The sequence below is a fragment of the Neovison vison genome, chromosome 8 (assembly GCF_020171115.1).
Source record: "Neovison vison isolate M4711 chromosome 8, ASM_NN_V1, whole genome shotgun sequence".
Taxonomy (NCBI): Eukaryota; Metazoa; Chordata; class Mammalia; order Carnivora; family Mustelidae; genus Neogale; species Neogale vison.
In genome coordinates, this window is record NC_058098.1 from 137,661,108 (window position 1) to 137,673,327 (window position 12,220).

General features: G+C 46.4%; 1 protein-coding gene across 1 annotated transcript in view; it reads right to left on the reverse strand.

The window, feature by feature from the left end:
• Positions 1-12,220, reverse strand: part of CPSF3 (cleavage and polyadenylation specific factor 3) — a 43,487-nt gene that overhangs the window by 419 nt on the left and 30,848 nt on the right. Inside the window, exons 13-17 of the mRNA XM_044262103.1 lie at positions 10,934-11,032; positions 9,741-9,835; positions 8,085-8,172; positions 4,496-4,565; positions 1,939-2,035 (exon numbers count right to left, since the gene is read on the reverse strand). Of these exons, the coding sequence (XP_044118038.1) occupies positions 1,939-2,035; positions 4,496-4,565; positions 8,085-8,172; positions 9,741-9,835; positions 10,934-11,032 (449 nt within the window). The remainder of the gene's footprint in view (positions 1-1,938; positions 2,036-4,495; positions 4,566-8,084; positions 8,173-9,740; positions 9,836-10,933; positions 11,033-12,220) is intronic.

Below are 12,220 nucleotides of genomic sequence, written 5' to 3' on the forward strand. Positions count from 1 at the left end.
ACAGAAGCCTGGCCCTGGGGGACCCCAAGCTGCGGCCCTTGGGCCTGCAGGCCTGCGCCACACACGTATCCCCGACAGCACCATCACCGGGTCTAATTAGGGACACACTTTGGGGAAAAGGAATAAATGGAAAATCTATATTTACTTCAAAGCCCATACTCTGACCCAGTAAATCACACTAGGAACTCTGTCTGTGTAACAAAAATCACTTAGCAAGCGATGGGTGTCCTCACACTCAACATTTGCTATTAAATCTGATTTAGACCATAATCTAGTTATTTCCCAGCTACAAAACATTATATGCTGTTTTAAATTTTTTTTTATCATACTGTAAATACTGCTCATGTAACAACTTAGTAAGGGAAGAATAAAATAATACCCTTAATTCTAGAACCTACTAACTCCTGTGAACATGTCCGTGTATAACCTTCTAGACTTTGAGCTACACATACGTATTTCTTTAAAACCTATATAGGGCAATTTATCATACTTGCGATCTAACTTTTCTTGGCCCTCACTAATGCCGGGGGACAATTGTGCCCATCAGTGATGCACACTGCCGCCTTCCCGACAGCTGGCTGTATGAGCCTCTGTGTCGAGGTGTACAACATACAGATAATCTGTTTATTCAGTGAGTTACTGTCTCCTACTCTTGCACAATCCGGTCTCTTGCAGTTTTGTCGATATTATAATCGATGCTAGAGTAGAAATCCGTGTACATCTATCTTTGCTCCAATTATTGTATCATTAACTTGTCTATTTTCTTCGATTCAATCCAGTGAGTGGAATTGTGGGTAAAGATATTTACTTTTCTGGGTCTTTCCAGGCATTTCACCAAACTCCCCTGCAGAAAGAACACGCCACCTCATTTACAATCCCCTCCCCGCCCCCAAATGCCCTGAGAATAAATGGCCCGGGTGCCCCGGCGCCAGGTCCCAGCACTCTGGTTCATCTGGGTCTGCGTGATGAGCAGCAGTGAGGTGATGGCCTTTGATCAGGATTTCCTCTAATTATTAGTGGATTGAGCTGAACATTGGCTTCGTGTGCTTGCTGGCTGTCCAGATTTCTTCCCTAGTGAACCACTTGGTTATGTTCTTAGCATATTTGTCTAGTGGGATAAAATCAACTAACGTCTCCTCAAAGAATATAAAAGAAATTTAAAACCTCTTCCAAAAACAAGCCTGAGAGATATACATATTCATTTATGCTTAAATAATTATGCAGGGTTTGTAATGTGAGACCAGGGCAGGCCCCACGATCCTAAACCCTGCCGTCTGGAAAAGGTACTTGGACCTTGCTGGTAAAGCCAGAAACAGCTTTTCTGAAAAAAATCTGGAATCAACCGGATGCCAAACAAGAGAAAGGCTGCAGTGGACTGAGGCCTCTCGTGGAAAAGGGAAACGATAGAAAGTGCACATGGGAAACGTGCTGTGCAGATGGGGAAGAAGCAAGAACGTGGGGTGCCCGGCTGGCTCACTCAGCAGAGCATCCGACTCTTGATCTTGGGGTCGTGAGTTCGAGTCCCACACTGGGTGTAGAGATTACTAAAAAAATAAATAAGCTTAAAAAGAGCAGGATTTGGGGCGCCTGGGGGGCTCAGTGGGTTAAGCCTCTGCCTTCAGCTCAGGTCACGACCCCAGGGTCCTGGGACTGAGCCCCCACATCAGGCTCTCTGCTCAGCGGGGAGCCTGCTTCCTCCTCCCTCTGTCTACTTGTGATCTCTGTCAAATAAATTAATTAAAAAAAAAAAAAGCAGGGCTGTGTAACTTCACATATAATAACAAACAGCCTGTAAAGAGCAAACGTAGGGGGAAAAAGCAAAACTGGAAGGAAATGTCAAAATGCTAAAGTGAGCTGTCGGATGGGAGACCAGAGAGGGCTTCTGTTTTCACTTTCTCTTCCAAGTGCCCTGAAATGTGGGAAGAAGCGGCTACATACCCGAGTCTCCAAGTTGATATTAGCAGTTTTCCCATCCACTGTGACACTGAGGACAGAACCATCCTTCACACTTACACAGTCTTCTCCAAATATGTCCCTAAGGTAAACAAAGACGCCAAATTAGTGCAGAGGCATTAACATGTAAGTCAAGTACATTTTTATGTCCTGGGGGAAAAGTGATAATGAAGACGGCCCTTGTTCTGAAGTAGACTATGTCTACCTGTTCCTGAGATGTACTTAATTTAAATTTGCTTATTAATTTTATAAAATGGGTAAAATACACAGCTGTCATTAAGACTGCTTTCTTCAGGGGCACCTGGCCGGCTCAGTCGGTAGAACATGTGATTCTTGATCTCAGCGCCATGAGTTCGAGCCCCATGCTGGGCCAAGAGCTTACTTTAAAAAAAAACAAAAAAACTTTGTTCAGCTGGCATTGTGTATGCACTTCATACAAACGATCTTAACTTACAGTAACCTTACTGAGAAGCCCCTTCCACGCAGGAGGAAAACAAGACACAGGGAGCCCCCGAAAACAGCTAGGAGGCCGTGGGGCTGGTACCGAAATCCAGGTATCGCCACTGAATGGACTCAGGCCACCGCTGTCTGCTCCCCTGGATGGATTTCAAACGCCTCTTTTGAGTTAAACTCTTTTCACTGAGCATCTGCTATGTGCCGTCTTCTCGGGGATGGGCGTCACTAAGACCCTGCGCCTGTCACCGAGGAGCTAGAGTTTAAGCACTAATTTCCACATCTGTCCATGTCAGGTACCCAGGCACCTGCCACCGGCGTCCAGGCAGCAGGCTGGGCACAGGCCGGGAAGGGCAGCCCACAAAGCCGACAAGCCAGCCGGTCAGCCCCCAATGGGCCCTCGCTGTCCACGTGGAGGTCCAGTGGGCCGTGGGGAAGGCCGGCCAGCCTCCTGCTCTCTCAGGTAATCAATAACGGTAATCAGTTAACGGCAATCAATATGTTTGAGTAAAACTGACTGGGGAACCTAGTTACTAAGGAAAAATGCTGTATTTTAACCAGAACTATATTCAAAAAGTAGGGGAAAATATTTCATGTTCATGTAATCAATTATTGGTTTGTTTAAAGAAACCAATAAACGTATTCCTATACAATCCTAAGTCCTAAGGTTTTAAACAACTGGTGTTTTTATTTTATTTTTTAATTTTTAAAAGATTTTATTTTTTTATTTGACAGAGAGAGAGACAGAGATCATAAGCAGGCCGAGAGGCAGGGGGAAGCAGGCTCCATGGAGCAGAGAGCCTGATGCAGGGTTCGATCCCAGGACTCTGAGATCATGACCCGAGCCAAAGGCAGAGGCCTAACCCACTGAGCCACCCAGGCGCCCCTAAAGAACTAGAGTTTGTAGATTATGATCGACTTGGGAGATTAAACGCGCTGGTATGGCACGTTCAGGAGGTCAATGTAAGCTTTGGCTCTTTAGTCCACATTCCTGTTTGTCACAGTTGGAGGCTGTGAGCGGAAGCGTGAGGAGGGCGGCCGGGGCAGCGGGTCTGGGAGCTGCTTTCCGGCCTGTACGGCCGAGATGCTTTTCAAAATCAAAATGGCAGCACCAAGAACATTTTTCTGAAGCCGGGTGGTAGCTTCTTCTAGCAAGGTCACCCCTGAAAGCCTGTCCATTTTTTAAAAGCTGCTAACTGGCTGCCTTGAAAGATTGTCGGTGAGGAATCTGGGAGAAAGAACAGAAATGTTAACGCCAAACCTCCAAACATACAGAGCACCTTCTTCTGATAAGCTGTCTAGTCAGGTAATTCTCAATTTAAAAAATAGAGGCAGTTAGTGAAAGTGGAAAAAAAAAGTAGAAGCAGTCACTAATTCAATAAGAATGAGAGATACTATGTTCAAGGCACTGTGCTAGATGTGGAAATTATAAAATTAAATTCAAATCTTTTAATTTTCCTTCTCTTGGCATAATACATAGCTTAAATGGTGGTTATCCCCTATGATGCAAATCATTATTTTACCTGGGAAAAAAACCCCAAGTCAGTATTTGAAAGTTTTTTTATTTTAAGGAGGCTCCACACCCATTATGGGGTTTGAACTGATGACCTGATTGAGCCAGCCAGGAGCCCCCCAAAATCAGTCTTAAAGAGTACTACATATCTGGTATGTAGAAAAATACTGATTTTAAAGGTAATTCATAGTTTGCAGACTTATTATCTGAGACGAGTCCAGAAGAAAACCCCTCTTCATGCAGAACTGACACTTAAGGAAAATATATATGTAGTAATTCTTAAGGGCACAGTACCACCAGGCGAAGAGTTCAGTACTTGTCCTCAGTAAAGATGGGTGAATCCTGGTCGACTATGCCAGAAATGGCTAAGCAAGGTCACGGGTATTTGGGACTAACTAGAGTGTTTGCTGGAAGGATGTGGCTCAAACCACTTTACGGACACAGACACAGACCCCCAGAGCAGCTAAGTGACCTGCCTAAGCTTCACCACCATCGGTGAGCTGGAACCCAGTCCCGGCCTCCCCACTACCCCCGCCCTCGCCACCCCTGGGGGGCAGTCATGGGGACAACACTTACTGCAGCATGATCTCCAGCCTCTTGCTGTAAACGTGCATTTCTAATTTTTTGGAAACCTTCTGCACCACACCTGGGGGAAAGAAAGCAACAGAGTTCAATTTCCAAATTCTTACTGAGATTCGTTCCTGAGTCGATAATCAGAACACAGACTGCTGTGGAGAAGGGAAGGCGTCAACCATGGAACCCTTGCAGGGACAAACACACCACCTTCCTACTGAGGCAAACCGCTGTTTTCTTCGCTTCGTCTTTTGTTCTTGTTAAATACAGAACCACAAGATGACATTTATTTTTGTAATGTTACATTTTACACTTTATTTGCAATGTTCCTCAAAACTTCTCTATCTCATTTTTGAGCGGAAGAGAACCTGTAACTCAGGATTCCCAGGGGCACGTCTGGGTTCTGCAGAGCTTCTGTCTTACCTACAACACGGTTTAACTTTTGCATTCTCCTATATGTAACGCACCTCTAGTGATTTTAACAAGAGTACTATTTAACACCATGCCCCAGTTAGATTACTTAGCTTCCCACCCCACAACACAGGAACCTGAGAGTTCAGGAAGGGGACGTGGAGTTTCAAGTGTGCCCCCGGGACATCAGGAAGTGCCTCCCCGCCCATCACCAGCAGCAAAACTGTGCGGAACCGTCTGGCAGGTCCTCGAAAAGCGAACACTCTGTTAGCATGTGACCTAACATCTCTACTACCACGTGCAGACTAAAAGAACTGAAAACACGTTAACACAAAAACACGTAGGCGAATGCCGAGAGCAACGTTACCCATGACAGCCGCATGGGAGAAACAAGCCGCGTGTCCGTCAGCTAAGGAAAGGAGAAACACACTGTGGTACGTCTACACAATGGAAAATTATGTTGCCACGAAAAGGAATGAAGTCCCGAGTCATGCTGCAACATGGATGAAACTTGGAAGCGTTAGGCAAAGTGAAAGATGCCAGTCTGGATGGGAGAAAGTTCGGTACACAACAAAGGTATGCGATGACCGTCCTCCACTCCCTCACAAAAGGAAAAAGGGAAGGGAGTGTGTCAGCCTCGTGCTGTTTTTCCTCTTCTGTAGAAGCAAGTTCTGCTTATGAAAAACCCTGTCACCTGGTCCCACGGCTGACAGCTTTCCAGGCTCACGCAGCGTGAACGCTCCTCGGGTCACTGCCTTCCCTCTTTCAAATTCATCTCGTCTGCTCTCTCTCACCCTCTGTGTCTAAGCCAGCAGGAAAGACCGTGGGCTCGACCTTCAACGTATCTCCAGAACCCAAATCCTCTTCGCCGGCCCCTCACCCGGCCCGCCCCGCCACGAGCGCCCCGGATGAAACGCCTGCCTCCTCGCTCGCCCTCCCACTCACTCGACGAGCACCGGCCTAATCCTTTAAAAACCTTACAACGCAACCCACTTCACTCAGACTACGAGGCCGAAGTCCTCAAAGTGGTCCAGAAACCCCCACGCTTCTGCCCCCGTTCCAAGCCCTACGAAGCTGCCCCAGCGCTCACCGGAGTACCAGCTCCCCGGGGCAGCCACCTGCTGTGTCCGCTGCTGTGCCCTAAGCACCGAGAAATACCCCTGCCCAACAGAAGGTGCTCGATAAATATTTGTCAAATGAATGTTAGCCCTGCAAGCACCTCGTCACTCCAGAAGAACAGACTCTCCTTTGCCGAATACAGCGCAAAGCGGGGAAGAACTAGGGAAGCCAGGGCGGCCTGCTGATTCAGCACAGTTCGCTCGGGGACCAACCCTCCTCCAACCTGCGTGCACGGAATCCCTGGGAAGTGCCCAGAGGCCAACCTTGGGAAGCCATGTCTGCACCGTTACTGTTACTAAAAATGATCACTAAGGATAGAGTAGCCATCGTCAGCCAGCACAGAGCAGGGTGACGGCGGTCCCCCCTCGCAGCCGAGTACGAAGAGGCCGCCGGGCCGCTCCACGGCAGCTCCGTGCTCGTCTGCTCTGCCCGGACAGACACGTCTGCTGACGTCTGTTTTCGCTTTCCAGCACAGTCGCTAAGCGGCGGCTTCGTCACGGCTGCAGGCGGCATCAGGACAACACAGCGGACGGTCCCAAGCCCAACACGCCCTGTGGTCCCTGGCCCCCCTCACGGTGTGGAGCGGGTCGGGGTGGCTAAGACGCGACTCGGCCCAAAGACTCCCCAGCATCCGAACCGGCCTAGAAACACACCATTTTTGCACAGACGTCTCATTTTTCAGAAGAGTACCCACATATCTGACAAGAATACTGACATCGGGTGTTATACCACAAGACAAATTCCTCTTACAAAAGGGTTATCGAAACGCACCGAACAGAAAGGAGCCCGGGAGGTTAAAGCGATTCAGGTCCGAGCGATCCGGTCTGAGCGGACCGCATCTGCGGTAGGAGGGAAGGCCGGGCTCTCAGAAAAGCGGGCGTCCATCCGCAAGGGCGCACCCCGCAAAGCTCTGGGTTTGAACCTTTTCTTGTTCTCTGACCTTCGCTCTGTCCCTCACCACGCCACCACTCACGGGCTGGGACAGCTGCACAAGGAAAGCCCTCCTTCCCACACACACCCCCACCTGGCGCTCTGCCTGTCCTAAGAAAAATATAAAACAGTAAAATATGAAAAACCTGACAACCGCCCTTGGAGCTGTTCTGTCACGTGTGTACTTCTGCGTTCAGGGGCACAGACTGTGACACTGAGTGAGACTCGTGGAGACGCACCGCTCCCTCTGCCGCGCAACACGCACACGGGGGTGTCCGTTCCCCATGAGCCAATTCAACGAACACAGCTCATCAGCAGTGTCCACATGAACGTTTTCACAGTTTTACTATTCCTCAAAACAAATTCGAACGCTTACCAGCACCTCAGATGAATAATTTAGATTTGTCTACGTATTTATTCATTTCATTATGTAGATGCAGTCACAAGACGATGGATCATTAAGTATCCAGTGAAACGTTTTCTCCTCCTGCAATCAAACACTACCTATTTGTTTATTTTTTGTAATTTCACGACAGAAAACCGTTCTCTCGGAGGACAAGACCTGGTACGAGGAGAAGGGTAAAGGCTGGGGGGCTTCCGCAAACTCTTCAAGGGTTACCGTCCGTGCCACTGAAGTGTTACCCTGAATTATGCATAAAATAGACACAGCTGTAAAGAATCACACACCTGTCTTCACTAGTGTCTTCTGTGACTGAAAATGATGACTTAGAAAAGGAAACATAAAGTGACTGCGAAACTGCCCTAAAGGGAGATTCCACTCTGTTCCATAGGTTTCACCAAACTCCATGAGGGCCGCAGATTCTCTTATTAGACATGCTGGCTCTGTTCAGCAGTAGTTTGGAATTTCTGATTAAATTGGTTTTGAGAGGACCATGACTAAGGAATTTTATCCTAGTGTTCAGGGCAACCAGATTTTGGGCAACAGCACAAATAAAAGACCCACGACAAGAAATAAAATGTGACATGCAGTGTTATGCACATATTGTATCTTGAAGGCTACAGGAGGAGAACAAGCAGATTTCAAGTTCTAGGATTCTGTCTTCTGCTTTTTAATTTGCAGGCCATGAGAGACATGAAAGAATCAACTGATCAAAATGCAACCATTCCGTACCTTTCCTTATTTTCGGGTTGGACTGGACTTCCAGTATCACGGTTGTTACTGTATCTGCATACATATCATTGGAAGGGTTTGCCAGCCACTGCAAAGCAAAAGGCAGAATTAGGAAGGCGTGAATAGGGCTGACCACAAAAGCCGTGAGCGCTCCCCGCTCATCCACGGACTGTACACACGTGACTTCGTGACTCATCCACGGACTGTACACACGTGACTTCTGTTTTGTGCATTTTCTCTGACTATGAAACTAACCTGAAATTAACAACGCTGGGCTTTTCTACGATCTGCTGAGCACAGCGTGAGCACAGCCTTTGCGGCAAGGGCTTTGTGGGCACCCCCTCACCTGACCCTCAGAACACCTTCCTTTTTCAGAGGTCACGCATGAGCTAACCCAGCAGTGACTCCGGTGCTGGGACTCAAGAGCAGATCCCTGAGCACTGGGCCTCATAAGCACACAGCAGTAGTTCTAAACACTTCCTCTGGATTCCCACACGAAGCTTAGGACCCTTTGCTCCTCCATACGCCTAGGGCTCCGTGACCGTTTTCCTCGGGTGGGACCAGGTGAATTACTTCAGGAACAAACGCCTTCCTTAATGTGTAAGGGTGCCTGGGGACTCAGTCAGCTGAGGTTCCAACTCTTGATTTCAGTTCAGGTCGTGGTCTTGGGGTCGTGAGATCAAGCCCTGCATGTGGGCTCTGCACACAGGAGGGAGTCTGCTTTAAGAATTTTTCCCTTTGTCTCTCTCCCAGCTTGCACATGTGTGCTTTCTCTCTCCTTCTCTCTAAAAGAAATGGTTAAAATCTTAAAAAAAAAAAAAAAATGTGTAAGAACAGAACAGTGGACCATCTGGATGGGGAAGTTACATCAGATTCTACCCCAAGGCGGAGAAACAGAGGAGGTATCTCCCTGGATCATTTAGTCCCAGGATTCACTCTGAAAGTCCTTCTCCAAACTTAACAGGTGCCAAGTTATCAAATTCAACCATCAAATTAAGCTGGTGTCTGGGTTCCAAATTCTACCAGTAGGAATTTAAAATTCTAATAGTAGAAACCATACTCAACGGTTTCTAGCCTTTGTGTATTTGGGTCACCTTACTTTTGCTTATTTGGATTTTTAAAATTCCACTCTCTAAAGAGTGCTGCATGACCAGTCTATTTGTTTCAATGTAATAGAATTTGATTTTTATCTTGAGAATGTGGGCTCTTTTGATATAACTGAAGATATCCTGGGCGATCTCAGAATTAGTTGAAACTTCTCACATGAGACCTATATTTACTACATATACTAAATATTAAGCTTTAATTTAATATTAGTTTCCTTTCTTTTCTTTTCAACCAAGTTCCACACCTAGTGTGGAGCCCAACGTGGGGCTTGAACTCATGACCCTGAGATCAAAACCCGAGCCGAGATCTCGAGTTGGATGCTCAACGAACTGAGCCACCCAAGGTGCTCCTGATATTAGTTTCTGTGTTATCGGAACTCACAGAAAATGCCCAGCTGCATCATATTTTAAGCTGATTTGGGCAAGAAAAATATGCACACATACATTATATATGTTTCCTGATTGAGAAGAAACAAATTTTCTCTACAATTATATGTGAAGTCTTAAAATTTTTTCCCCCTCCTAGTTAAGGTAAACAATCTTATCTTACTTCTAACACCACCATTCCTGGCTCCTGTAGGACAGTAATAGTCTTGAACACTTTCAGAGCAGGCTTTTCTTGAATTTCTAATTCTTCCACGTCACCTGAGAAAAAGAAGTAATATCAAGATGTATATAATTTTTTGATAATCTTCCAGAGGCATCATTATTCCGTTTATAAACAGTTGAAATAAATTTGATATACAATAAGAAAGTTAATTTACTCATTTATGTAGTCAGATTTCAAATAACTAAGCTTTATGTGAATGTTTGTAGCAACTGAAAGATCTCAACATGTATTAAAAAAATAACAAAGCAGGATTTACCTCGGACCTTCAACATTTTATCAGTCACTAACTTTGGTGACTGTCAAACATCTGCATTTATATAAGAGATTTACCCACCAGCACCTTAAAATTTAATATGATACTAGTCAGCTACTACCAACTAGTCACTTCTGCCTTCATCACTTCATAGGAATATTCTGCAATGAGGAGACTTTTCTGGTCCTCCCAGGAACCTTTTAATTAAGGGTTAATTCAGACATATTTTATTAACTTTCTGTGTTAAGACCTATAAATTCTAATAGGAGGATGTGAAGTTAAAAAAAAAAAGATTTTCTTTCTACTGGTTTATTTTATGGTGGTATTTTGCTATCTGAATTATGAAGAGCATATTAATAGAAAATGTAACTTGTTACTCAGAGTTCGCTTATGAGAGGGAACCCACACCCTTTAACTTAGGCATTGCCCCTCATTATATTCATGCACAAAAATCTCTAACTCAGAATAGTCTAGTATGAAAACAGAACAGGTTTACTGTTCTACTGGCCTTTGGCCAGTGGTCATGTGTTCTTGTAGAACCTGCTGTATAGTCTGGTACTTGATGGAACCAGGAAACTTATTTTCTGAATAAGAAATAGATGAAATTTAGCAATAGTTTACAACAGCAGATTTTAAACACACGGAGCAAAGATTATGGATGTTCTTAGAATTTTCAGTGAATCAAGGATAAAAAGTATAACATAATTAAAAAAATTTATGAGTACATTTTCAAAAATTCACCTAAAGCTGATAACATGTCCAAGCAAAGTGCAAGTAAAATTTGTACAAATTCTTGGGCCATTACCCAAATTAAATAACATCCTTTCCCAAATATATACGTATCTTACTCAAAAGCAGAAAACAAAACAAATATACACACCTGTCAATTTCTGTAGCTGGTAACAGAGCAAATTAAAAGGGCCGGTATAGGGAATGGCTTGGGTCTGTTTCACAGTGCTCATGGCCAAGTCAGTATAATCTGAAGAGGAAATCAGAATACACTTTGAAGTAACACTACGAGTTGCACAAAATACAATCTGCAACCTACAATTTGCATGTACAGAGACGGAGGGGAGTTAAACAAGGTAAATCCGAACATGTTTCTCAGGAAGCGCGTGAGGTGCTCCTTAATTTGTTCCCGCCCTACATTTCCCCCCTGAACTCCCATGGCCCCCCTGCTCCCTGACTAGTTAGCTTATGCTTCAGCTGTACGACAGCAGTCTCACTGCCCTGGAAACATCAGGTCCCTGAAGGTCTCCCGGCCAGTGCGCCAGCTGTCCTCTGCTGTCTTCTGGGCTTGGCCGCTTCCAACAATCCTTCACTGTGAGGTGCAAGTGTTGCCTGGTCTGCAAAATCTTTCCCGACTCTTCTAGGCAGGTTCTCTCCTCGTATACTTAGGCACTTCTCTATGTCACTCATCAGCATGGTGCCCAGCTCTGGACAAGAATGCTTCTCTCATGAGGCAGCTTTCCAGGGGCTGGGGCTGGGCTTCGTAACACATGTCTGGTTCTCCAGCACCCGGCACCCTCCAGCACCCATGGCTCGGAGTAGGCCCGCTCCCACTGCTGGAGAGGGGAACAAGGTATACCCCACGGCGTCATGTGCCAAAGCTGACGGCTGGCCCAGCTCACAGAGGACTACCTAAATGCTGCTGTTCCTTGTCCTTCCACAGGCCTGGTCCAATGGTGGAGCAGGAGGTCTAAATTTCATCCGGTCCCAGAATTTCAGCAAGGTAGTTATCAAACCAGTCTGAACACCTATGACCTCCACAGGAGACGGAAGGAAAGAATAGCAGCAATTCTAGGAACAGAAAGGCGACCACTTTCTGGAAGGTGGGACGTGCAGAGAGGTGAATCCGAGGAGACATACGGGCAGACAGACGGTGGGACCGGCGGGGAGAGCCTCCGTCAGCTGGCTGCCAGCAAGCGAGAGAGGAGCAGAGCACAAAATCGAACTGTTAGAAGTCCGCTCCATGGAGGGATGTTGCTCTAGAGGCTAGGCAGGGAGTGGAACCCTTGCTGGGACAGTGTAGTCTCAGGACCCTTAGGGTGACAGAAAGACCAGGGTCGTCTGAGGGTGGCAGAGCCCCCAGGTGTTGGAGCGGGGATGCTGGCTGCAGAGGTGGAGCCAAGGGGCGCTCTCAGCTCGGGGTTGCCATAAACCATGA